This window comes from Alosa sapidissima, chromosome 23, assembly GCF_018492685.1.
Source record: "Alosa sapidissima isolate fAloSap1 chromosome 23, fAloSap1.pri, whole genome shotgun sequence".
NCBI classification, from domain to species: domain Eukaryota; kingdom Metazoa; phylum Chordata; class Actinopteri; order Clupeiformes; family Clupeidae; genus Alosa; species Alosa sapidissima.
Window position 1 is genome coordinate 24,123,089 of NC_055979.1, and position 26,811 is coordinate 24,149,899.

General features: G+C 43.4%; 3 protein-coding genes and 1 non-coding gene across 6 annotated transcripts; 2 read left to right on the plus strand and 2 right to left on the minus strand.

Moving 5' to 3' along the window:
• The first annotated feature begins 276 nt into the window (after positions 1–276).
• On the plus strand, positions 277–14,842 carry slain1a (SLAIN motif family, member 1a). Of its 3 annotated transcripts, none has more exons than XM_042081371.1 (10): positions 278–949; positions 2,533–2,669; positions 7,938–8,087; positions 8,446–8,556; positions 9,210–9,359; positions 9,750–10,109; positions 10,619–10,630; positions 11,250–11,399; positions 11,986–12,268; positions 13,775–14,842. In XM_042081371.1, the coding sequence occupies exons 1-10, from the start codon at positions 501–503 to the stop codon at positions 13,848–13,850; spliced, it is 1,878 nt and encodes a 625-aa protein (XP_041937305.1). In that variant the 5' UTR covers positions 278–500; the 3' UTR covers positions 13,851–14,842. The 3 variants fall into 3 exon arrangements, with proteins under 3 accessions (XP_041937306.1, XP_041937305.1, XP_041937307.1); XM_042081373.1 differs by having other exon boundaries at positions 280–578; XM_042081372.1 differs by lacking the exon at positions 8,446–8,556 and having other exon boundaries at positions 277–949.
• A 1,264-nt stretch (positions 14,843–16,106) lies between these two features.
• trnae-uuc lies at positions 16,107–16,178 on the minus strand. The gene has a single exon. It is a non-coding gene; the product is annotated as a tRNA-Glu (tRNA).
• A 222-nt stretch (positions 16,179–16,400) lies between these two features.
• wbp4 (WW domain binding protein 4) lies at positions 16,401–21,186 on the plus strand. Its single transcript, XM_042080977.1, has 10 exons — positions 16,401–16,529; positions 16,760–16,832; positions 16,920–16,982; positions 17,291–17,414; positions 17,742–17,930; positions 18,095–18,168; positions 19,079–19,148; positions 19,522–19,712; positions 19,980–20,182; positions 20,477–21,186. Coding segments are annotated over exons 1-10 (1,197 nt in total). The 5' UTR covers positions 16,401–16,527; the 3' UTR covers positions 20,685–21,186.
• Positions 21,187–21,493: 307 nt separating this feature from the next.
• On the minus strand, positions 21,494–26,337 carry mtrf1 (mitochondrial translational release factor 1). Its single transcript, XM_042080975.1, has 10 exons — positions 25,612–26,337; positions 25,346–25,443; positions 25,161–25,242; positions 24,933–25,040; positions 24,421–24,593; positions 23,299–23,416; positions 22,911–23,047; positions 22,621–22,719; positions 21,845–21,947; positions 21,494–21,813 (listed from the first exon to the last, which is right to left on the minus strand). Exons 1-10 carry the CDS (start codon positions 25,979–25,981, stop codon positions 21,767–21,769), a joined length of 1,335 nt encoding a protein of 444 aa, XP_041936909.1. The 5' UTR covers positions 25,982–26,337; the 3' UTR covers positions 21,494–21,766.
• Between the last annotated feature and the right edge of the window lie 474 nt (positions 26,338–26,811).

The following is a 26,811-nucleotide window of genomic DNA, read 5'->3' on the forward strand; positions in this document are numbered from 1 at the left end:
ATAAAGACCTATGATATATGAGCTCAACTGAAAATATAAAATAAGCATATTCGTTAACAACATTTTAAACCCTACACTCATATGGGAGTAACCGCGAGATCGTGAACTGGAGTAAAGTCAATGTGTTATTGTTATGTTTTCTGTGTTTTAACACAAACGATAGCTGTCTTTCGACAGCTGTAGCGATGAGTATTAATTATGGTAGGATACCACCTGCTGCTGGTTCTGATTAGGCTGGTCGGCCGTAATGGTGATGTCGAGTCGCGTAGCGAAGACGATTGTACGTTGAGGGAGGAGACTCATTTTCTCTTCCGCTCATTGGCGAGAAGCAGTCGAGTGCGGTGTAGGGCCAGTGGACGTAGGTGCAGGGGGAAAACTTGCCATCACAAATCTCAGTAAGGGCGGCGGATGAGTGAGGATCGCAAAGCCTACCTTGTCCTCCATTTTCAGGGCAAAGTAGTCTGGATTTATACGAATATTGTTGGAAATAATTTGGTTCAATGGAGGCTGCGGTTCTAAACCCTCAGATGATGACGGATGTCAACTGCAACAACAGTGCCATGAACGCAGAGCTAGAGGTGAAAAAGCTGCAAGAGCTCGTTAGGAAACTGGAAATGCAGAACGAGCAGCTACGGACACGGGCAAATGCAGTAAACGGGCGCACAAGCCCTCACATCTTGTCGTCCTCTCCGCTTTGCTTACTCGGGAATACAATTGCTAGTAGTAGCTACTGTATTCCGAGTCCGCCACCGACGCTGTCGTGCCCGGCATCCTTAGGACTATACAATGAGGAGCCTTTCCCTTACTTCCAACCTCACAACCCCGACGACGCCGCATCTGATGCAGATGATGTGTCTGGCGACTACACTGAACCTACGGTTTTTGACGATATTGAGATACTGAACCTTGATTCCCTGTTACCTTGTGATCAGGATTCAGAGGAAACCTGGTATGGTCATTCTGTCTGTTCTGTTTTGTGCAGAAACACACCGATCCTACTATTGAATTGGATGGACAAATAATGTATTAGTCGGCTTCATCACAGCACCGGGGCGTTATAACTTAACAAGGCCAAACTATTTCAGTGAAGAGCATTAGTTTATGCACTGCTGTTCATTTTAAGCTATGCGAATGTGACACTAATAACCGTGTAATCAGGCCAGCTCCAGGCCAGCTCCACTACATACGAGTATTGACACGGGGGCGTGAGTGCCATTTTACGCACGGCGTTTTCAGAACCGTTTGGCATGTCTGTCGAATGTAGAGGGATAAATGATACATGATTATCTCCTCTGGTCAAGATGTCTGAACCAGATTTGGGTCTGCAGTCATCGCCGTGGATGATTTAACATATAGCCTACATCCGTACCCGCCCCTCTATGTCTCCTTGTGTTCTGCAGCCTTTCTTTGTTTTTTGTTTTTTGTGTACATAGCCAGTATTATCTCCCTTATTGGGGCGGTCATATAATTCGGATTGGCCTAAGCTATTATTTGGCTGTTTTGGTGTCCTCACCAGCCATCACTGGCAAGTGTTCTAATGCGTTCGCCGACCTACAACTGTCATCCAATACTCTAAAGACGAATACAGTTATTGCAGTCTCCATCCTTGAGTGATCGCTTTGTTACCAAATCCTGTTTCATTTGACTTGTATCAAAAAAATACAGTCAATGTGCCCAATTCTGTTATTGTGGGGGCGGCGGTCGTAGACATTTAAATCGCTCAGTTCTGCAATATAATCGCTCCATTTCCACGTGAAGCTCAGTGTGTATGCAGGCCTCTCATAACGATTCAGTTTGTTGAAAGAGTGGACATGAAATCTTTTTATCAGGATTTGATCTCAACACACAAAATAAGAGTGAATTGCACAGAGGTCAACAGCAAAGTAGCCTAAAATATGCTACATGGACAGATGCACTCAGTGAAGCAGGATACATGCTGTTGGCAGTGCAAAAGAGAAATACACCATATAGCCTTTGTTTACATAAAGCTCCTTTGTTTACATAAAGCTCAGGTCCTCATGGATGTTTAGTGTAGCTAAGTTTAGTATTACTATATAAGCTTGTCAGGCCAGGAAGGTTAAGTGGATGGCTAATTATGATCAGGTTGACCCATAGGTCATGCTGATTGGGCTGGTGTGTGTGTGTGTGTGTGAGAGTTGGGGGGGGGGGGGGGGGGGGTTCTGTCCTCCAAGGCCATGACAAGTGGGTGCTGCACTTGAAAATCTGCATTTTCTTTTTTTTAAAGTATATTTTTTGGGCTTTTTTGCCTTTATTTGGACAGGACAGTGGAGAGTGACAGGAAGTGGGAGAGAGAGATGGGGTGGGATCGGGAAATGACCGCAGGTTGGATTTGAACCTGGGTCGCCGTGGGCACTCGGACCCGTATATGGTACGGGCCTGCTGCACCAAAGCGCATTTTCACAGAACAACTCATGACAATGCTGATCTCTGACCTCACGATCCTACCTCATCTCCTTTTCTACCTCTTGTCCTTTTAATCTCTCATCTTCTCCTCCCTCTCTTCTGTTGTAGGCTGTATGTCTCCCCTAAGGCTTGTCTATGGGTGGAGGGGAGTCTGACGCCACTACAATGGTGCCGGCAGGTTCTGGACAACCCCCGGCCGGACATGGAGGCTGCCAAGCGGGCCCTCTGCCATCGCCTGGACTCAGGTAGAGCCATGGTTACATTAGTGTGGTCGTAGCGTAACATATGATATGAGAAGGTAGCTGGCCGTGTTATTAGGGACATGGAGTAACATGATATGATGACAATGTGAAATTTTCATGTTAACTAGATTCATGTGAAATGTTAAGTGAAATTTTCATGTTAACTAGATTCACATTCTACACATACAGTGAAATACATTTCAAGCTTTTTTAAAAAAAAATCTTGATTATTCTAATCTTAGTGTTTACAGTTTACAGGAAATCAAGTCAGTTCTCAAGCCAGTTCAGTATCTCAAAAAATTACAATAAAGAATTTATAATACAGACATGTTGACCTGAGAAGAGCTTTAATTAAGTCAAAATATCAGCAATGGTTTCCTGAGCATTTAATCTCTAAGTCTGGGCAGGGCAATGGACTTTTCAATTATATTCAAATTTTTTGAGATGACCCTGCATATGGAAGTGTACTGCCTCAGCCCCGCATGTGCATTTTATATCCTCCACATACCTTGATTTGCTTCCCGTTTATTCAGTAAAAAATAGAATAGTAACCATTAACAATAACAACCATAAACAGATACAAACCACGTACCTACATACAAACCAAGGTAAACAGAGTCTTTAGACCACGGGTTCCTAACTTATTTTGGCAGGTGACCCTATTTTGATGTCACAAAATGTTGGTGACCCCAATCATTCATGTGTAGGGAGAGAGAACGCAGCACATCCAGACGATAGTGGTACTTTGTCATGCATATCTGGTTATTTAACTATTTTGATTGGTGGAATTATGCTTGATCAATGTTCAAAACAAGCATCTTATGCGGGCTGTCTAAGTTTATTTTTACTTAGCTAGATTGTAATGAAGGATCTGTTAATTAACTCTGATATCATGGGGTTTTTAAGGTTTTCAATGAGGATTTCAGGGGACCACACATGGGGTCCTGACCCCATGGTTGGGAAATTATGCTTTTGACGCTTTTTGAGGAATTTCCACATACCATTACCACTGGATTGATTTCAATAGCCTCACATTCTCAGTGAGTTGTGACTGTTAATAAGTGAGGGGGCGGTCACGCATAAACAGGCATGTCCAATGATGCTATGATTGGGTGTTTACTCATAACCATGCACATCCAGTGATGCTGTGATTGAGCGGTCACTCATAAGCCGGCACGTCCAGTGATGCTGTGATTGCGGTCTTTGTGTTGGTCTGTGAGGTTTGGGTAAGGTGGTCTGCATCAGAGACATCTGTAACTGATCCGGTACTTTCACTGCTACTCCCCCTCCCTGTGAGCTGGCCTTTTTCTTCCTGAGGATTAAAAAAGGAAATCTGCCAGCTTGCCCTATTTAGGACTCCGGACGCGTCCAAGTAGTTGAGTAAACACACTCACACACAAAGACACTTGCGCCAGTCCTCTTACAGAGCTGGTAAACAAACACACATAGCTGACCATGACGTACAGCTGACCATAACACACTCAGCTGACACAAACAGCCATTCATCGGCTCTCAAGAAGTCCTACTGTCATATGGTGGGACTGTTACTGATGATCAACAGATGCCAACATCACCCCCCCACCACCACCACCACAGCAAATGTACCACATCATGTCTAGCCAGTTCCACACAGCAGTAGGTAGGCGCACAAGTAAAGAACATACGCAGAGTGGTGCACGTTTGCGCACGTCTTGCATCACGTCTTGCACACCTCCTGGCTCACTTGCAGCATGTAGATTGCAGGGCCTCAATGACTTCCAGCGTAAAGCCCTAATTACAATTCACATCATGCCTCCTGCTCAGTCAGAAGAGCAGCATATGGCTCCACTCTCCCAGCGGTGGGCGTGCAGTTAACGCAGTCACTAATGTGAGGACGATGCTCACCAACGTGCCTTCAGAATGGTGGCCGTGGAATGGGATGGAGGGAGGGAGGGAGAGTCATGTGTGTGTAAATGTGAATGATTGTGACTGAGACTCCTGAGAAGGTAGTAAAGCATTAATAGGGATTAGCAGCATTAGCCTGTAACGGGAGACTGAATCACTCGGTGACCTCACATGAACGTCCCTTTTTGGACTATCAGGTGATGGGCTTCATAAAGTCCATGGGTATTTATGTCTATTGACACATATTTCACCAAAAGAGCCCACTGTTGACCTGCTTATTTTCATGATATTGGCCCAGATGTATATTTATTTCCGTTGCAGCACTAAGTGCAGCAGTGTAGACCTCCTGCAGTCTGCCATACTTAGAAGCTTGTTCTAGTCAGGATCACAAAAGCCAGGGCAACCAGAGGGGTAACCATGGAAACTGTGTTTACATGAAAGGACTCTGTGCTTCATGCCAAGTGGCTTATAACTTCGTTGCTATGAAGCATAGCCCTATATATGTCAGCAGTTGGCTCAGCAATTCCATGTATATACCAGTGTTTCCCACACATTGACTTATTTGTGGCGGCCCACCACAATATCAACATTGACCACCACACAATGATTTTCCATATTGTACTATTTAAATGGGATGAAATCCTTTCATTGTAGAGCTATGTGCATCTTTGCACAGTCTCCTCTCCTTGTCTCTCTGTCTCTCTACGGGCATGCATGCATTAAAGAAAACATTATTGGCATCATAACCCCGCTAAACAGATTTGTTCAAAACTACCACCTACCACTAGCCTGGGTGCCAGCCGAACTTAGTAACCTACCACCACAAATAGAATTCAATTCTGTGGGAAACACTGTATACCCTCTGTGCACTATGTTCTTGGCTGTGTGTGTGTGTGTGTGTGTGTGTGTGTGTGTGTGTGTGTTTTTTTAATTAAATCTAGTACTCCTTGAAGGACCAATAGATAATTCACTGTTTGGCTAAGCTCTTCAAACATTCATGAATATTAGATGAAGTGTGTGTGTGTGTGTGTGTGTGTGTGTGTTTGTGTGTGATTTTGTGTAATTGTGCATGTGAAATATTGAGTTAAAATATTTGGCTGGCTGGTCTACTGGCTGCCAGCTCTGGGGTTAAACTGGGTTGGGGCTATTGGGTGCAGTTTGTGCTTGAACTGACCAGTGAAAGGCCTACATTGAGCAGCACGCTACCCTCGTGCCAGCCCTGAATGCCCCCTTTGTGTGCCAGGCTTTGGGGAAACAGATGTGTGCCCAGGCGGCCAGTGACTGGCAGTTTAGTGCCCGACTGATGCCACCACTCTGCCCTGAGGTAGCTCCGGCGTGAAGAAGATCTCTCTCTCTCTCTCTCTCTCTCTCTCTCTCTCTCTCAGCTCTTACATAACACCAAGAAATAGAAAAACACCTTTCGAAGGTTAACAAGATCAGTACCTTTACTCTGTCATTGGGTGTACAATTTGGGAATAGCAGGGATATCTGAGCGGCGATGTGGTTCTTACACTGCTGTCCTTATTTCTAATCCATTACCCACAATGCATCTCTAAGTTCCATTGTACCTTGTTCTATTTTTGCCTAAGACACCTGTACGGGTTGTACTTACATAAACGTCTTGCAGACTACCTGGCTGTGATAACAGCATTAAACCCTGGGCTGAGGATTGGAGGCTTTATGTGACTAGGCAGTTTACTGTGTATGTGTGTGTGTGTGTGTGTGTGTGTGTGTGTGTGTGTGTGTGTGTGTGTGTGTGTGTGTGTGTGTGTGCGTGCATGTGTTTGGGATGAATGTCTAGTTTGTGTTTCTCTAAGGACCTGTAACTGTGTATTTGTATCCTTGTATCTATTTGTGTCCATTTGGGTGACCTATATTTATATAGCTATCTATTATACTATATCTATTATACTATATCTATATCTACTATACTATACTATATCTACTATACTATATCTGTATCTACTATACTATACTATATCTACTATACTTTATCTATATCTACATACTATATCTATATCTACTATGCTATATCTACGTACTATACTATCTACAATACTAAATCTATATCTACTATGGCCCCTATTTTAGCAATCTAAAACGCATGGTCACTAGCGAATAGCTTAATTAAATTTAGTGAGTTGTCCAGTCCACGTTTGAAGTGGTTTTGTTATCAAACGTCGGGCGGATGGCGCAACAAGGTGTTCCTATGTTTCTTAATCAGTCTTGGGTGTGTAACATCGGGCGTAACATCATTTAAACCAATGAGAATGACATCTGTCATTCCCTTTAACAGCAAGCAGCGCAGCTTCAAACAGCGCATCAGTAATTTGATTGTCAGCGGTGCATTTGAAGGAATCTGCTTGCACACGAGACCATATGGAACAGGTATTCCACTAAACCATGTATAGCCCATCTGCACTCGTCTATTATTTGAACTCATTGGCAAAGTGAAACTAACTTCACTGTGGTGTGACAAAACAGTAAATACACAGTTAATTACTTTCACTATTGACTGACAATGGGTTACCATAGAAAACATAGCCACACTTACCCCAAAACAAAGCAACACTTACCCAGTAATGTTCGAATGACTGAATAAAACACCTAAGGACATTTATTCTGCAGAGGCGTTGCTGCTTACATCTCGTGACAGTGCGTCTTCAGCTGTGCTTCATATGTACCTCTCGCCTCACGCCTGATCACTTTTATTCGTCACCATTTTGCAAATGATGGTGAATAACTACTCATTGTGAGATGTTTACCATTGTAATCATGTAATTTGTAATGTTTTGCATGGGTGTGCGCTGGTGCACCCGCCCATATCACTGTTGATAATGCTCTTAAAATAACACATACTGTAAACAACTCGCCACAGATTTCTGACCAGGTTTCCCTTGGTCAGTAACGCAATGCATTTACGGAGTGTACAATACCGATTTTTAGATAATGCGTTAGACCCCTTCTTAGGTCGTTAATTGCCACACCCCTTGGCACATTGCTCAATAAAAGAGATGGCCATGGTGAAAAAATAGATAGATAGATACTTTATTGATCCCCAAGGTGAAATCGAGTGTACGATAGGAATAAGCTTTGCGTTGTGATTATACGCTTTGCTCTGCGCTTTTGACTATCATGATAAGGCCCTATATCTACATACTGTATCTAGATAGATAGATAAATAGATAGATACTTTATTGATCCCCAAGGGGAAATTCAATACTATACTATATATCTATTTCTACATCCACAAAGTATCCATGTTTAGCCCCTTGTGTGCCAGAGGTAGATGCCGTGTCCTCTAATCAACGCCTTATTGTGTGGGAATAAGATGACCATTTTGGACTCTTCTGTCCCCTCCACCCTCTTCCTCCTCCTCCTTATTAGTCCACAGGTGGAGGGGCGTCTTCTCCTCTCCTGCGTCTCCCGCGTTCCCTCACAGTCGAGTAGCTGGAGTCTCCCCACTCTGCACCTCCTCTCCCTCCTCCAAGTCCTGCTCTTCTCCTCCCCCTAGCGCACCTTCCTCTGAGAGACAAGGTAACACACACACACTCACACACACACACACACACACACCAATGCTGTCACCTAGAGACAGAGTTCTGTGGCCATCACATGGAGATTGTGAGTGAAATTTACATTAAAGATGTATATTTATACAAGTATATTTTATCTCAGTCCCTTTGTAATTTTATGGTGTGCAACTGGATTGAAAACTTGCCCCTTAGGCTCTCATTTGGACACATGTGTAATCCTACAGATTGTTAAACATGTCAAATCCCAAAGCAGATGGGAGTTTGTACATCACCTCCCTCATTTCTCAACCTATCTTTCTGTCATCTCTTCACTTTTCTCTCTCTCTTCTCTCTCTCTCTCTCTCTCTTCCTCTCTGTAGCCTCATTCCTTCCATCCTCTCACCCTTCGCTCTCCCTGACTCTACCTGGGAAGGATCGCTCTCCTCTAGCTGAGAGAACTCCCACCTTCCTCTATCACCCAGCCGATCGCAGTAAGCCTCGCTGAGCTCACCGCCATCCCATAACACTCCTCCATCGCTCCATGGCAACCGGCTCTCGCGCCGTATTCTTCCATGCAGCCATTGGTCATGTCGCAGCAGAAAAGGGGCTGGTGCCTGCAAATGTATAATTCAGCTCAGCCGCTAACGCGCTAAAACGCAAACACTACATGCTAACGGAGTCTCTGCTTGGGTGTCAATCAAATCAAATGCTTGCTTTACTGCCATGTCGGTTCGATCTGTCGTCTGTACATATCTCCATGGCTTTAAAGCTTTTTGGATTTTGAATTCTATTGTACTGCAATGACACAGGATTGGGTTGGGTGAAAGTATTGATTTGCTGTTTTCTTTTTGATCCTGAATAATTGATGATATACCCGTATGATAGGATCAACCTTCACTCCATTTACTCCAGAGTGTAATTCTTACAGAGAGCAGGATCATTTGGTCAGTTATGATTTCATTGTTTATCAGTAGTTTATGTTCACAAAATTGTCTAAGACAGATTTTACTACCAAAAGTAAGTAAGCTAGTGAAACAATTTCATTGCTGTTACTTTGGATGTTAGGACATAATGGAATAGAACCTAAAAAAAATCAATTGAAGCATTGTTTGGAAATTAAACCATGTTTTGTTTGTGTGTGAAGGCCGCAGCCTCCGACGGACTACCTTCAGTCCTCAGTCGTCTCTGGACAGTGAACTGAGTGCGTCCGAGTTGGAGGACGACTCCATCGCTCTTGGATACAAGCTGCAGGACCTCACAGACGTCCAGGTGATGGCAAGACTACAGGAGGAGAGTAAGTCGCCAACAAACCCTCAGTCCAGCGGGAAGGGAAGGGGCCGGCTGTGTGTGGAGGGGGGAAGCTCTGTCCAGGGCACCAGAATTGGGAGCAACAGGGTATTTCAGGGCCAGTTTCCCAGACATGGATTATCCATAGTCCTTAGTCCAGGAATAGATTGCGTTTTTGTGAAGACATTCTTTTTCCAACTGGGAATTTGGTTTGGAACATTGACTAATCCAGATTTTTCTAGTAGAAGAGGATAGCATTTGTCAAATAGAATTATCTTATTTATTCTGTCGTTGTTGTACCAGAGGGGGATTCTAGATTTGCCATGTCAGTGACATGGGCACCAGCAATAGTAGGAATGCATGTCTGCTGATCTGTATAGCCGTCTTCCCCTCTCAGGTCTGCGTCAAGATTACGCCACCACCACATCGACCAGCCGACGGAGCGCCAGCTTCTCCTTCCAGTTTGGCCAGCGAGCGGACTCTCACTTGGAGGAGGAAGAGGAGGATGACGACGACGACGACGAAGACTACGGCCAGCTGCCTCCTCCGCAGCCCCGGCTGACGCGGACGGGGGGGCCCCTGCAGCGCGGCCTGTCCCACTCCCACACCTTCACCAGCATGCGGGACTGGCGCCGGAGCACCTCCACCCCCTCCACCCCCTCCACCCCCCACTACCCCTCCACCTTCCCCTACCAGCCCCAGCCCCAGCACGCGCCCAGCTACGCCCCCGAGCAGCACGGCCCCCGGCACAGCTCAGGTGAGCGTCACACGGGGAGACGCCTCTGGACTGGATGGGGCTACTCCCTTTGGACTCCTCCTAAGCAGTCAAAAATGGCAGATCAAATCAGGGACTAGTAATACAGGTTTGCCAAGCTCAGAATTCTGATGATCTGTAGGATTATGGAGGATCACAAATATTGTCTTTTAAGGTGTTCTAGTCAGATTAAAATCATTTACAAACATAGGATAGGATAACATAGCAAGACCTGTTTAATATTAACATGATGGCTATGTTTTATTTGTATAGCTGTTAAATAATAATAATAATAATAATAATGTTAAATAATTATAAAAATAATTTCATCAGCAATAATTACAAATGTATATAGGCACTATATGTAGGACCTATGTATTTGAGATTCTGGATTCTGAGGGCTGAAAAAAAGGCTTGATGCATTTTTTTAAAAGATGCCACATTTAATATGTTTTATCTTTTATTTACATATCTCTGTGTGACCATAACTTGTGGAACCTGTTTGGAACCAGTCGAGTTTGACAGTAAGTCAGATAATGTTTAGTGCTGTCTTTACATGATATGTTTGTGAAAATATGTCTGTTAGTCCTTCAAACCTGTCACCATTTATCTCCTAGACCGTATTGTCCACCACTTGCTATGGCTAACACAAACATACCTTCAATCAATAATCATCAACACACAAGGTGGTGCAACAAAAAAAGACCAAAATGTGACCACCCTTTTAATTCCGCTTTGACCACTGCTAAAACACTCCCTATCTGACTTCCCTAAACCGCTAAGCTCCTTCCAGGGCTGTAAGCTCTCATTAGGTCGTCCGCTCCTTTTAGAGTGCTGACTATATGCCAGGCACCAGATCTTGTGTGAGAGGACTTAGGCCATGTTCTGCATATCTAATGCCCCTTATAAGCGGCAAATACTCATGCCCCTTAACGACTCTGACATTTTGGTGGGATAATTTGATGCATATTGAATCCAAATTCTGGAAAATTGGTAGAGAGAGAGAGGTTTGCATGCATTTCAAATATGCGTTAATAATTTACATTCTCATTCCGTGTTTGTGTGCGGTTTTGGTGTTTTCTGTTTAAAATATATTGGGAAGGATGAGCAGCATTACTAACGGCATGAGTTGTGCCACTTCAGATAAACTGCGGAGGAGTATGCCCAACCTGGTCAGGGCTCCCAGCATGCCGAGTGTCCCCGTTCCAGCCAATCACATGGGCTCTCCTGCCTCCATCCGGAACAGCCAGAGCTTCGACTCCTCCAATGGGTTGGCCAGATTGCAGTCTGCTAGTAAGACACCTGACTTCCTTTGCACAAACATCAGCTGAGTGTCCCAAGCCTGGCTTTGGATATGTTTTATTATATTCCATTACTAGGGCTGTCAGCGTTCACGCGTTAATCACGATGCGAATAAGGACCAAGCAGAATGCGTGCATTTTTTTGAATCGCATTAATCGTGTGCCGCCAATGATTTTTTTATTTTACACTGTCACTTGTTCTGTTATCAACAATCCCCTTTTGCTGCTACTATTTTGACTCTGATGCACCATTTCTTGTCCTCAAACTGCCACAAACACTTCCTAGCAAAGATTCTAGAATCGCAATTAACTATAGAGATTCTGTGAATCGTTTGACAGCCCTATCCATTACAATACCGAAAGCTATTGTTGACCATGCTGAACATCTGTAATAGATATGTGTTAGGATAACAAATTCTTAATACCACATATAACAATCAAAACATGTCAAATCAACACAGGTCTGGATGTCATAGAGATATGAGGAAAAATAAGAGTTCAAATGTGGATGTTGTTTAACACCAAAAATAAGAGTTCAAATGTGGATGTTGCTAACACCATGTGGTTGTGTCTGTTAGTCCCATCACCTGGCCAGCTCCAGAACCGCGTTCAGAGTGTGGGGAACTTCTCTGTGTCGTCCCGGCAACCCCTGAAGGCCACTGCTTACGTCAGCCCCACGGTCAAGGGTCCTGCTACCGTGACGACGTCAACCAGTTTACAGTCCCTGAGCAGCAGTGGCATCCCGCTACCCAGCAAACCAGGCAGTGGCCAGGCATCAGGACGCAGCGGCCTCCCTCGCCCAGCCTCCTTCATAGGAACCAGCTCTACTCCCCGGAGCAAGATAGCCCAACCTGTGCGCAGGTAAGAGGGTGAGCTGGGACGATGCGGAGACCTCATCACAAATATTATTGCATTTTATATGGCCCGGAGAGAGAGAGAAATGTAAACATCATCTTGAAATGCTCTTTAAAGGGATGAACCTTGATAACATGCTCCTCACCAGTTGCCATAGAGCAAAGCCACGTGAGTTGTATTGCTCTCTGTGTGTGTGTAGGCCAGTTGCCATAGAGCAATCTACGTTAGTTGTATTGCTCTCTCTCTCTCTCTGTGTGTGTGTGTGTGTGTGTGTGTGTGTGTGTGTGTGTGTGGGCCCAGTTACCATAGAGTAAACACACGTTGCTCTCTGTGTGTGTGTGTAGGCCCAGTTACCATAAAGCAGCGGTGTTCAAACTACGGCCCGCGGGCAAAATGCGGCCCGCCACACACTTTAATCCAGCCCGCCGAGCATTTATTCGTTTATCATAGATCCGACCCGCCACGCACTTTAATCCAGCCTGTCGAGCATTTAATTAGGTTATTATAGGCCGCTCGCTATTTTTTTCCAGCAATAGACGACGCTGTGGTTAACTTTAGGCTACTGCAAACTGCTTTACACTCTTCTTAGAAAACGTTTACGATGTCAATGTCAAAACAGCTTGTTACATTGAGATACATAGTATCTCCATTGCGGCAGATCTAAGTATGTTATGCTAATTTGGAACGCATTTGAGCGCGCGCGAAAGGGAGAGAGGCTGGCAGGTTCCAGCTGGCTTGTCATTGTTGATAATTGATATCTCCTTTTTATTAGAAACTTTTAAAAGGAAATCGCGATGGCAACAGTAGCACTACTGACCATTTATAAACTGTGAGAGGGCGCAGCCATAGGCACAGCTCTAGCCATAGGCTATATTTGAGTGGAGCTGGCAAAAGAGACTTAAAGTGACAGTGCACCATTTACAAATGAATTAAACAGCATCAAATTAACAGTATTTTTATATATATATATTATTTTTTGTGTGTGTGGCCCGCCGGCCAATTTTCAAAACCCAAAAAGTTTGGACACCCCTGCCATAGAGCAAACCCACGTGAGTTGTATTCCTCTGTGTGTGTGTGTGTGTGTGTGTGTGTGTGTGTGTAGACCCAGGTTTAATAGAGCAAACCCAAGTAAGTTGTATTGCTCTGTGCTGTGTGTGTAGGCTCTAGATTGAGTGCAGTTTGTGCCAACTAGAGGTCTATTTATAGTGACTTGTTTTTTTAAGGACTTGAAACATTTACAGGCTGGTTTCCTGAGCAAAGTCGATATTTAGGCCAAACAGAAGATATCCATTCAAATAGTTTCAACTGTCATTTTTACTGTTCATTTTATATTAAAAATTAAGCCAAAGTTGTTTACTGTTTTTGTCCTAGAAACCAACACTGTGATGTCATGTAGATTTGTTGTATTTGGTAGTATAAAATATGTAACAATGTAAGCATATAGTCACTGTTGTGTGTAAATTCCAGTTCATATAAGAATATCTATGACTTATGATTGTGTTTTCCAACCAGTTTACTGACGCCGCCAAAGAGCTTGGCTACCCTCAGTGCCCTGCGTGATGGCAGTTGGAAGGATGGCTGTTACTAGAAATGGGCAAACATCGGAAAAGGGCACAGCTCAACTCAGTGGTGATCTGGTCACATGTCGCCGCCCTGCTGGTTGGGGTGGGCTACCACTGATAAAGCAATCTTAGAATGTGAACGGGAATGACTGGAAGTTGCCATGCTATGGAGAAAAGCCCAGAGTTGGGACTTAGTGCTTCCTTATTAAGGGGGTGTTTTTTGCATCTATGTATTATGCAAAAAATAAAGGTAATCCTCAATGTCACGTTTTCATCATTCATAAAGCCCCCAGCTTTGCTCTAATGCACTGACCAGGACTTAGTTACTAATAATCGACTCACTGCCCTGTAAAGCTTCTTTTTAATCAAATCATTTTTGATGTGTTTTTTCTTAAAAGAGGAACTCCAAACATGCTGCTAATCATTATTCTGCTGTTCCACTTAAGTTGTTTTTAAACAATATTACATAGAAAAAGAGAAAGAAGTCGTTGCAATTGCGTGACGCTTTTTAAGGGATTGAACTGTAATGTCTGTCCTATTAATACTCTTTTGTAATGGAAAACTTTAACCAAATTTGACCAGCTTGAAAGTGTTTACATACAGGTAAAGGTGAGTAAACTGCTAACACGTTGATGTTTTTAAACCCACAAACACACACATACACTTAATTTTCAAATCATGGAACACTGAGATGAAGTAAGAAATCTTTGTTATTGTTGCACCTATTGTTAATGTGTCAATGAAGTGTTTTGGTACTGCACTTTCACTATTAAATTATTTGTTTTTCAATATTGTTTGTTTGGAAAAGACACTGTATAGAAGTTCACTATGACCAATGTAGCACTGAATTAAAAAGGTTTTAATGTGTCCAACAAGAATAACAAAAAGTTATATTTGCAATTGCACTTAAAATACAGGTATTACTTTTTTTGTTTGTTTATTTGTTTGTATTTTTAAGCACTGTCATTGAAACAAGTTTGTGTGTTTCATTTAAAAATAAAGGCTTTTTAAACTTTCAGCAACTAGTACAGTAGCCTTATTGTGCAGGCTGGATTCTTGTGACCGGATGATGCCAGAGACACACATAAAGCCAATAGACTAGCGCATTGCGCTCTTAGAGGTTTTGTCAAAGCTTTCTTTTTTCACCAATTTTTGATCAACTATTCTTGGGATACTGAAACTCTGATGCACATGAAACCTGATGGGCATGTAGGCCTATTCAAAGGCCTGCTGACAAAGAATAGACTCTTTTGGGAGCAAATTCCTGGAGTATCACCCTTCGGTGTCACCTGTCTGACCAATGCAAACAAAACCAACGGCCAATCAGAGTTCAGCTGCCAAAACCCATTTCTGTCAATTTGTCTTCATGTAGCTGCTTAAAGCAATGCATGTCGGTTGATAAACCATTGTTAGCACACATTTATCAGGTCAGCATTGTGCGTATGTTTTGATGTAGGCCTAATGAGGTCTGATGCAGTTTGTGGTGAGCAACTGTACAAGCTGACTGCAGATGTTTTGCTCCCACAAGGTCTTAAGGTCATGTACAGTATTTCTAACCATGCATTGTGTTCAAACCAGTGTGCAATGCATCATGTTGAGCCAGATCTGCATAAAAAATGAGCCTGTCAATCCCAGCATGCACAGCGTTGTAAGCAGCTACCTGAAAATGAACGCACAAAATATGTTGTGATGTGAAAGCTCAAAATTAACTGCATGTTGCATTGCTACCACATTTTTTAGATGCATGCCACATTTCTTAAAATTGCATCCAGGGCGCTGCAACGACATAATGTCGACATTTCAATAGCTTGCTAACACCTGATCACAGCTTCTGGAAGTGGGCATTTACATCTGTGTGCAGACTGCAGAGTGCATACTTTACCACACACACACACACACACACACTAGCCTGGGTGAACCAAGACTAACCTGTTTGCAAATTTGAATCAGTTGGTCTGGAAAGGAGCCCATGTTTTACTTTTATTTACTTTAGAATTAAGTAAACAACTGCATTTAAAAATAAATATATGTTTGCTGCACTTCTGAAAGGATTTTGTAAGACTTTAATGCACAAATTTAAGTTTAATTTCACTTGGTTACACCAGTGGAAGCAGTAAAATGGCTAGTTTGGGAACAGGCGTCAATGTTAAAATAAACAACACTAAAATAATCACAGTATGGTCTCAAAGTGCAATCAATTGGGCCATCTACTGACTGACTCTAACTTAGACTTTTCGGCATCTCTAGTTGTCGGTTGAGACTCCCGACAAGAAAAATATTGCTTCCCATACCGGGAGTCGAACCCGGGCCGCCTGGGTGAAAACCAGGAATCCTAACCGCTAGACCATATGGGACACAGCACTACATGTAAAAGTAAGACTATAAGAATATTTGGATGTCAAAAAGATACTCCACATTCAGTCAATCAATCTGTTGAACATATGATGTATCATTCTACAGCATCATTTATCACTATGATGGTAGTAAAAAAAAAACTTATTTTTGCTGCACATTAAGACTGAGGAGTCTCTCTTGTGTGATGACTTCAAAACGCGAAGCCATTGCATAGTGACGTCATGTTTAAGCGACAGAAATTCTCGAGCTCCATGGCCAAAAGGGGTGACTTCAGTTTCCTTCTTCTAAACGTTTGAGTAATTTTTGCAAATAAGACTGTTTTAGTACAGAGGACCAAGACAATATAAAATGTAAGTAACATTACTGATGTTAAACAATGATTGTATACCACCACGACTCTGCTCACAGTAGCTACTGTTAGGCTAGCCTAATTGTTGAACACTGGTTGTTAGTTTATTTACATCACACCTTCTTTACCAGTTTGTTTAAACGCACCGTTTTGAAACATTTAACCGTCGCCTGTTTTGTATGAATTAATGCATGTTTTATCCTTGTACGTGGTGGCAATCGCAAACCTTAGGGCTGACTATTGGAAGTCTCAGCCCAAGAAATTTTGTCAGTACTGCAAGTGTTGGATAGCAGACAACAAACCGGTGAGTGTTTCTTCCGTCAGAGATAACGATAGAGTACGTCTTGCCATTGATCCTAAACATGAGTATTCTATACATTATCTTCTACAGAGTGTTGAATTTCACGAAAGGGGGAAGAATCACAAGTTAAATGTGGCTGCAAAAATCGAAGAGGTGAAGTAATATTTCCTTCGTAGGCTGTTCTGTTCCTCATCCTGCACTCAATACTAATTTACTTGTCCAGAAGTTGGTAGCAACTCATAAAAATATATTTAGCTTGATGTTGCTTATAAATACCAACATATGGTGCTGTATTCTGGTATAAAAACATTGAGTTCTCAGATAAGGGAAAAAAAAAAAGTAAACTCAATTTGACGTGCCATCTGCTCTGAGTTCGGTGGAGATAAGAGTTGGCATGTTACGCAGACAACTTTATTGGTGCATGACGCCCTATACCCACCCTCCACCCTGTCCTGATGCAGATTAAAAAGAAGAGCATTGACCAGGCGAAGAAGGAGGATCGCATGTCAAAGGAGTTTGCAGCCATGGAGGAGGCAGCTCTAAAAGCATACGAGGAGGACATGAAAAGACTTCAGACAGAATCAGGTAATATAAAAACAAACTGAAAACCAACTGTTCTCAATGTATGAAACAATTGGAATGTAAAATGCATACAAATATAGCTTATTATTATAATGCATAATAGCCTTCTTAGCTCCACAGTCCTGGATTAGGTCATATTTTTGTTACAAAGGCTATTTTGTGTGTATTGTGTGTTGTTTTTTAGCCCTAGATCACAGGACATCAGTAAAAAAGGCATATGAGAAATAGTACAACAGAAATGGCTAGAACCTGTTCTGAAATTTCATATGATGATATAATCATGATATGCAAATAGCAGTTTCAGTGGTCTTTTGTTTTTTGATGATACAGGTGCTACTGAAGTGGAGCCTCAGAGTAAAGCAGTCATGGAGCCTCAGAGTAAAACTCGACGACCTCAACAACAAAGCAAGAAGCAGAGGAGGCCAAGTCCAGAGGCCAGCAGCAACAGTGAAGCCGACGCTTGGGTTGAAGGCCTGACTGATGACGGACTTATCTATTACTACAACACAGGCACAGGAGGTGAGGGTCTGTTACTACAACACAGGCACAGGAGGTGAGGGTCTGTTACTATAACACAGGCACAGGAGGTGAGGATCTGTTACAACACAGGCACAGGAGGTGAGGGTCTGTTACTACAACACAGGCTCAACCACAGATCAATGGTTATGTATGTGTGCCTGCAGATTCGCAATGGGATAAGCCAGAAGGATTCCAAGGTCAGAGTGAGGCTTCAGCCCAAGATGGACAACAGAATGAGGTTGGTATGAGCACACAAATATCATATGATGTGATACGAGTACACGCGTATGAATGTATTCAGTTTTATTGTAATCAGTAGGGCTGCAACAATTAATCGATTCAATTATTAGTTGTCAATTTTTTAATTATTTGGCAACTATTTTGGTAGTTGATTAATCAAGAAAATGAGAAAATCGAGATTATGAAAATGATTGTTAGTAACTCATTGAGTGCCAAAAACGTAATATTACGTTTTTAGCTTTTTTTTTAAATTACGAAACTAGACACTCTAACACACCTTATATGTGATTTTGGGAACTGTGATGAATGGAAATGAAATATATGACTATCGAAAACTCATGAAAACGCACAATCTGGACATTTTATCTAGACATTTTATCATAACTCGGTTGCCGCTTTGGGTCGAATCAGTGACGCATGCACGTCATCTCAGACCCACGAAAATGGCCTGGTTTTATCACTAGGTGGTAGTCTCACCAGGTCTCGCTGATCACTTCCCGGAAAGTTTACAGGCAACACTTAATATTTCATGAAAGACGTTATATCTCCATTTCTAGAAAAAAACAGCGATTTTGATGAAAACTAGCCACTATTTAGCTTGGGATTTCTCAGGAACAGAGGCGTGTAGAAATACACGGTTTGCACCCACTGAGAGCTTAAAGTCTCACCTTTTAAACGAGCCATTGTATGTGTTCATAGCTATAACACAGAATATGCTGTGGCTGTACAAAAATCATCAACAATGGTCTAGATTGCTGGCACTCTAGGACAAAGCTTCCGAAAACAGCTTGGCATTCAATGAGGTAACAGCCCTAGTTATCAGTCAACCAAGTAGCCACAGGGCCACTAGCCACAGGTCTGTGAAAATCTATTTTTCTTTGGATTCATCTTGTTTTCTCACTATGCAGTCGGGCTCCCCGTGGATGGAGGCACTGAGTCCAGATGGATTCACTTACTACTACAACACAGAAACCGGTGGTGAGTTTAGTGACCATGACCTTCAGTGGCATAAAGATCTGTGTAAAGCTGAAAGTACTGTACTTAGGGCAGCACAACTGAAGAGGCCAGTGGAACACAACATAACAAAGATTGACCGTGTGTCAGAATCATAATGGTTTTGAATGACCGCAGTGGCCCAACATGTGCTGCTCCCCGAGCGCCGCTGTTGTTGCAGGCAGCTCACTGCGCCGGGATTAGTGTGTGCTTCACCTCACTGTGTGTTCACTGTGTGCTGTGTGTGTTTCACTAATTCACGGATTGGGATAAATGCAGAGACCAAATTTCCCTCAAGGGATCAAAAGAGCATATATACTTATACTTGTTCCTCTGTGTTCTTCGCCTCGCTACCCAGAGTCAAGCTGGGAAAAACCTGCAGATTTCCCCTCAGAAGGGAACGCAGCAGCCGAGGTGGAGGACCAGGATGAGCCGTCTGCCCCTAAGCCAGAGCCCCTGTCTGAGGACGAGAACAGTTCCAACGGAGAGAAGACCTCTGGGGATGCTGACGAGCCCAAACAGCCCAGAGTCCCCAAAATCAGTTTCAGGGTGAGATGCACGTCAGACACTAGATATTGATTGATACCTTATTAATCCTTTACAGAAAATTGCTTTGTCACAGCAGCTATGCATCATCAGAGCAACACACACACACTGAGTCCAACACACACTGGCCTACATCCATGTATGTGTGGTCATAGTCTCGAAATGACAGCATGTACAGCGTTTTTGTTTTTCATCTAAATTGTGTGTTAGTAAATGTGAGAACTCCTCACATTGTTGAGCTGATCACGATAAACACACCCTTCTCCCCAGAAAAGAAAAGAGGAGAAGTCTGAGGCCTCTGACGAGGAGGAAGACGAAGCTGAAGGAGGCGCTGGTGCCAAAGGAGAGAAGGAAGGTGCGGGAGGCTCTACCGAACGTGACCCTGCAAAAGAAGAGAAGGAAACGCCCGCCAAGAAACCCCGGATCAATCCCTACGGACTATGGGAGAGTATCCAACAGGAGGAGGACCCATAGTGAGTACAACACACACAACAATATACAGCACACAACACAACAATACACAACAACTAGTGATGGGGAAAGCCACAACTTTTACTTCATCATAAAATGCTGTGCACCATGGGCCATGTCAGTGTTGTCTGCTTGCAGTATTTGTTTTGATGCAGTTGTACTTGTGATCAAGTGGATATGTCACGTTAGGGGTCACGGAGGACAGCATCTTGGTGCTTTAGTGTACATATTATATACTGCTTGGAAGGGGTGTTAACCACCACTTGTTACATTAACCACCTTCCCCTCTCTGACAGTGAGAATGTGGATCTGCAGTTGCCTCAGGTGGACACAGGGGGCGGTGCACCACCCCCCACAGAGCTGCCTCCTGAGCCAAAGCCCAAATTCAGGGAGCGCACCATCACCTCCCTGGGGGACGAGGGGAGTGCGGGGGCCACCTTCCGCAAGAGGAAGACAGACAATGGCAAGTCCAGAAGCCTCCGCCAGCGGGGGAAGGACGACTAGGAGCCTCCGCTGGACATTTTTATACGGGACATGTGGAGGACGCTCAGGAAATCAGCAGGCTGACATTTATTTTTGCTCTCTTGGCACACCCTGGAGTCTCGCATGTTTATGTGTGAGTTGTGTAGTGTCAACTCAAACGTCTTTGCAAAATTGTAGTTGCTTATGTGTGGATGAGCTCAAGCAGCTTTTCCAGGAGTAGTTGCCACATCCAGGGTTGAAAGCTCTGTTCACAGAGAAACAAAGAGCTAATAAGTACACATTCTTTATAAGGAGTGTTTTTGTCCTTTCACATCTTTAATTCCTCTACACATTTGATTATGGAGGTTTTTATTTGTATTTTTTTTTTATTTGTTGTTGGTTGGCATCAACCCTCCCCCCCCTGTTATAGATCCATTAGTGTGTCATGTATTTATGCGAAGGTATTTTTCTATGATTGGCTTGAAAAGTGACATTAGTCTGTTTAGTTCATGTTGTCAAAGTAAAATCTCCCTTTGTGGATAAAGCTGTCCCTTAGTCTGTTTACAGACTCATCTTCATCCTAAATACTAATTTGATTGGGGAGGCTACATAGTTTAATGCAGTTCAGTACTCAACATGTCTGAGAGGAGGATAGAGGACCCAGTCAGGACTAATTGGGTAACTGGCCCACTCATTTGGGCAGCTGTCTCATATCAACTGTGTCAAAGAGATACTGTTGCCATTACAGGTTGCCAGGTTTGCCAACAGCATGTTGGTGTGAGATAGGGCTCTGAGCCTTCCTCCGTGTGTGCGCCCATTTGTGTTTTCAGATACATTCAGCCACACCCACAGCAGCTGCCATTACATTTTATTCATTTTATAACTTACTTTAACGTTATCTCTGCAGAGTCAAAAGTCATTTCCAACCGGTTACATTTGAAAGGCAGACTTTCCTGATCTGTGAACAACGTCCTGGTCATGCCATCAGCTGTCTAAAGTAGGTCTCTCAGGTAAAGGGAAAACTGGAGACTGTATAGTAGTAACCTCCCCTTTACCTGTCCGGTAACTTCATACGAGCCTGTCACTGTTAACAGTTGAAGCTGCCCACCGGGTCTGATCCTGGGTCAGTCTCCCTCCTCGGCAGCTGATCCTGGGTCAGTCTCCCTCCTCGGCAGCTGATCATGGGTCAGTCTCCCTCCTCAGTAGCCGGTCGCTCTCCACCAGCTCCAGCAAGGCTTCGAGGTCACTGTGCTCCAGCAGTGCCGAGATCAGCTCCTCCAGCTGCTCTCCACCCCTCATGAACTCCTGCACCACAGAAGCTGGTCAACAGCACATACTGACAAGCAAGCAAGCAAGCACGCACAAGTCTTGTGCAGTCAGTGATCGGCAAGCACATATCTTACAAAGGTGCAGTCTGTGATCATACGCGATTCATAACAATCAAGTCCATAAGATTTTTTTGTTCACATTTATCAATCATCTCCTCACAACCTGCCCATTCTGTGAGTACACTGTCTCTGTAGGCAGCCCAGGCTCCGAACACTGGAAACAAATAAAGTGGGGGCAGCCTGTCCTCCAAACCAAAAAACAAAAACAAAACCCTGCGTGGAGTTTCTCTGGGAATACTGAAGGTAGGGGTGGGCTACTTCTCTGCTGTGATTCGTTTGGACAAAAGCGTCTACTAATAAATTTAAATATAAACACAAACAAACACGACTTCCTGCACAATTACTGACTGCACCTTTAACAATAGAGGGCTGGAGAGGTTTCAGATTGGCCACATAAGAGGATATCAACTCCAGATTATCTGTCACATCAAAGAGGCAATTAAGTGATAAATCTTTTATAGTTAAGACTTCCATACGCATTTAATACCACACATTCATAGTCTGTATTGATTTCTGAAGAGGTCATCTGAGATGTAGTTTGAATGCACTAAGAGGAGGATGAAAGGTAAGTACCGGTAAGCCTGTCTCACCTTGATGTCCCGAGTCATGTAGCCAATGCGGTGGTCTGTCACTCGGTCCTGACTGAAGTTGTAACTGCGAATCCTCTCAGCCTGGGCCCGAGTGCCCACCTACAGGAGAAAAAAGGATGGATGTGGTCACTCAGCACTGTTTTCTTTTTGTGTTAGTGTGCGTTGTGCAGTGATCGCTGGTACCTGTTGCTTGTGCACTGTGTCTTTTTGTATGTGTGTGTGTGATCGTGTGCGTTGTGCTGTGGTCGCTGGTACCTGTTGTGTGTGTATTGTGCAGTGGTCGCTAGTACCTGTTGCTTGCGTGCTGTGTCTCTCTGTTCTGTTTGTTTTCCCATGATGCTTTGGTACAGACGGGCCTTGAGTACCCGCATGGCTGTGTCTTTGTTTTGGATCTGGGAACGGGACTGTTGACACTCAGCCACTGTGCCTGAGGATGCAGCATACAAAGAGAGAGGGTTTGACATTCTCCTGTAACAGAAACTCTTTAGTGACCAAAGTCCTTGTGAAGAAAATTGTAGCAACCATCAAATCAAATCAAATCAAATCAAATCAATATCTCTCAGATATTTGAGTCAGTGAGGTCATCAGTACATTTTATTCATTATTTAAAGCTAAATCTAAATGATGGCAGGATGACACTGACTTAAAATAAAACAAGGAATGATGAAATGTTCCTACCTGTGGGCAAGTGGACAATTCGGACAGCACTGTCTGTCGTGTTCACACTTTGACCCCCGGGCCCTTTTGATCTGAAAGTGTCGATTCTCAAATCTTTCGGGTCAATCTGAATCTCCACCTAAAGAATGTAGTTGATACCACAGCTGAGCTAACACAACTTCAAACAAATCATATACATTTTTATACAATACAGCACTACAGAAACATCTCAAACTAAATCATCTTTGATAGGAGAGTCTCAACTAGGAATATTACCACTCACTTCTACATTTTCTACAAACCCCCACCACCACGTACTTCAAAAGTTCAAGAGTGCCTTTGTATTATTTCACACCTTTTCATTGAAATAACCTAAAAGTGCTTAGACATGTAGGTACATGTTAATGTAGACTACTGCAGCTTGAAATGGATGATATTAAATGGAATATTTATGTGGGTGTGATGGCCTGTGTCTACAGGTGTCGGGAAGCCTCAGGAGCTAATGAGCTGCAGGTGTCCACATTTAAAGGGCTGCTTCCTCTCACCTTGAGAGGGCCATTCTTGCTTTGCAACACAGCATTCAGACACATTGCAAACATACATCCATGCACTACTGACAACTTACATGATGCCATCTCACACTCTTTGTTTGCTTGTTTGTTATTTGGTTAATTTGGTTATTACATCCACATTTTAGTTCAAATCCAACCTCTCGACTCCCTCAAAGGGTAAATCCTCATCAGAAACCCCTTTTGCAACATATCCAATTTTGTATGCAGCTCTAGAGGGGCAGACGTGGGCTACTGGTTAGCGCTTCGGACTTGTAACCGGAGGGTTGCCGGTTCGAACCCCGACCAATAGGCATGGCTGAAGTGCCCTTGAGCAAGGCACCTAACCCCTCACTGCTCCCGAGCGCTGCTGTTGTTGCAGTCAGCTCACTGTGCCAGGGTTAGTGTGTGCTTCACCTCACTGTGTGTTCGCTGAGTGTGTTTCACTAATTCACGGATTGGGATAAATGAGATTAAATTTCCCTCATGGGATCAAAAGAGTATATATACTTATACTTATACATAGTTGCAGTAATTCTCCACTGGCGTGAATATGTTAGCTGAAAAGTGTAGTAAAAGTATGAAGTGTAGTTACCTCGTTGGGCTGAGGCAGCACGATGACCATCATGGTTCCCGTGTGGATGCGCTGCATGCGCGAGGACAGCCCCACCTCAGGGATCCTCTGCACCCGGTGGGTGCCCCCCTCGAACTTCAGCCATCTGTAAACGGCCTCACCAGACACTTTCACTGCCGCATGGTGCAGTCCACCTACGAGGAACCACAACCCTGTGACAAGGACTACATGAGGAACCACAACCCTGTGACAGGGACTACACAAGGAACCACAACACAGCGACAGGGACAGAATGCAAGTTCAGATGCACAGTAACTTATACAGATGCACAAGACCTGAGAGAAATTGCCCTGCAGCAAGATGTTTGGAAGAAACCTTGTTCACATAACTGTAGGCCTATTTGTATATGTATTCAAAGCAAGGGGAAAAACAAAGGACGTTAAGTCTAAGTACTTTACTCACAGAAGGTCCACAAGCACCTTGTCGTTGTTTGTGTGTGTGTGTGTAAAATGTATGAGAGATGTGAGTTTTACCATAGTCTGCAGGAGCGTAATTAAGGACGTCAAAGTGCCAGTTTTTGTAGCTGGCAAAACCTTCATACATGTCGAAGATCTCACGGGTAAACTGCTGGCAAATGTCACCTGGTGACAGCAACAGGCTGACATAATTATGAAAGAAAAGCCTACAAATGTATAACTCTATAATACATAAAAATGTATTATTGTCAGAGAGTGTGTTCAGTTAAATAGCCTTTCAGTTACCTCCAGTAGTCCTGCCAGATGCTACTTCCAATATGACATTGCTGTCGTCATGCTCATCTAGTGGAACCAGAGCCTGGATCAACTGGATAAATTCAAACAAATATGCTAATCAATTAGAGGCTATTAAATTAGGTGATAACTAAACTACATTAGAGTTGGATAGTAGGCTATAGAAAAACTCTTACTTCTTTATTTAAGTCTTGGAGTGTTCTGGTGAGTTCAGCTTGTTCTTTTCTAAGCAGCTCAACCATTTGCTCGTCTTGGGTAGGGTCCGCTATAGTACCTTTCAAAATTGAGAACAGAACAGGTCAAGACGACTATCACTATATAGACAGCGCCACCTTGGGGTGATTATTATCCTCGCCATAAACACAAGCCTATGATGCGAACTTCTGGGTGTTCAGATTAATATTTTACATGAGATTATCAAGCGACGGCCTAGCCTACGTACTTTGAAGAAAGGACTCCACTTCTTGAAGATCTTTTGCAGCGTCTTCGGTGCATGTGAATGCGTTTACCACAGGCAACAGTTCCACTCGTCTTTGGTGACAGTGTCGCCTGTCAGAATCACTTAGATTCGCGTTTTGTAACGTGCCAGTGACAACTTTGTATTCATTCCTAAGCCTGTGTATGTACTTCTGTACAGCTTCATCCTTAAGCAAATGTACTGTCATTTTATGATTCTTCCGATATGGCTGGAGTCTGTGGTTTTGTGAACGGGAGATCAGCTGATTACCCAGGATTCCAGTCAATTTGACAGCGATGCCGTGGTGTCTTAGCGGTACACACGATTTCCAGAATATGGTCCATCTTAATGTCATCAGGAGTATAGGGCTTATGTAAAGTCTAACAACAAATTCCTTGAGACATTATAGTATCAGGACCTCTTGGAGTTTGTCTACAACTTAGGCCTACTGAAGGTCATGATAAATGCCCCTCGACGACAACCTAACGTTGAGGACTGGTGTAGGCTCGGCTACGCGTAAAACACAAAAGGCAACTTTTGCTTTCTAAGTCCATCCAGATTTTTATAAATTGCACGGGCTGTCGTCTGCTTGGAGCTTTCTGAATATCTCCAAACACTACAAATCACGATTTTACTTGCAGTCTAGTAGCCGAATGTTTCCACCATGCTGCAGTGTGATGAAAGCTGTTCTGTGCCATTTTCAGGAAGAGAAGGAGACGCCGGTTTAGAATTGTGGGATATGTAGTTCTTTGTAGCTCACTCATGACATTACTGGTTAGAATGCATTGAGAACTTTGACAGTTTCATATAGGTTAGAGCCATAGAAAGAGATAGCTAGTTTCACCCAAATTAAATAGAATACTTAGGCTACAACGTTTTGGATGCAAAACAATTTTCTCAAGCTCAACACAGACAAAACTGAAATTCTGCTGATTGGCCCTAAAAGCTAACCTGACCCGCTTAGCTCCGCCTAGCTTCACTCACATCCATCTGGGACCTCTTCCATTGAGAGTGATTTCTCCAACCAACTTTATGGTTTAGCCAATCAGGACGCAGGGCGGGAGTTTCATAGATGTGACATAGCGTAGAAGCGACTGTGAGTCTGTTATTAGCGTCACGGATTGGCTTCGATGTGAGTGGTTGAAGTAGCACGTCAATAGATGACGGACAAGTGGCTTATTCAAT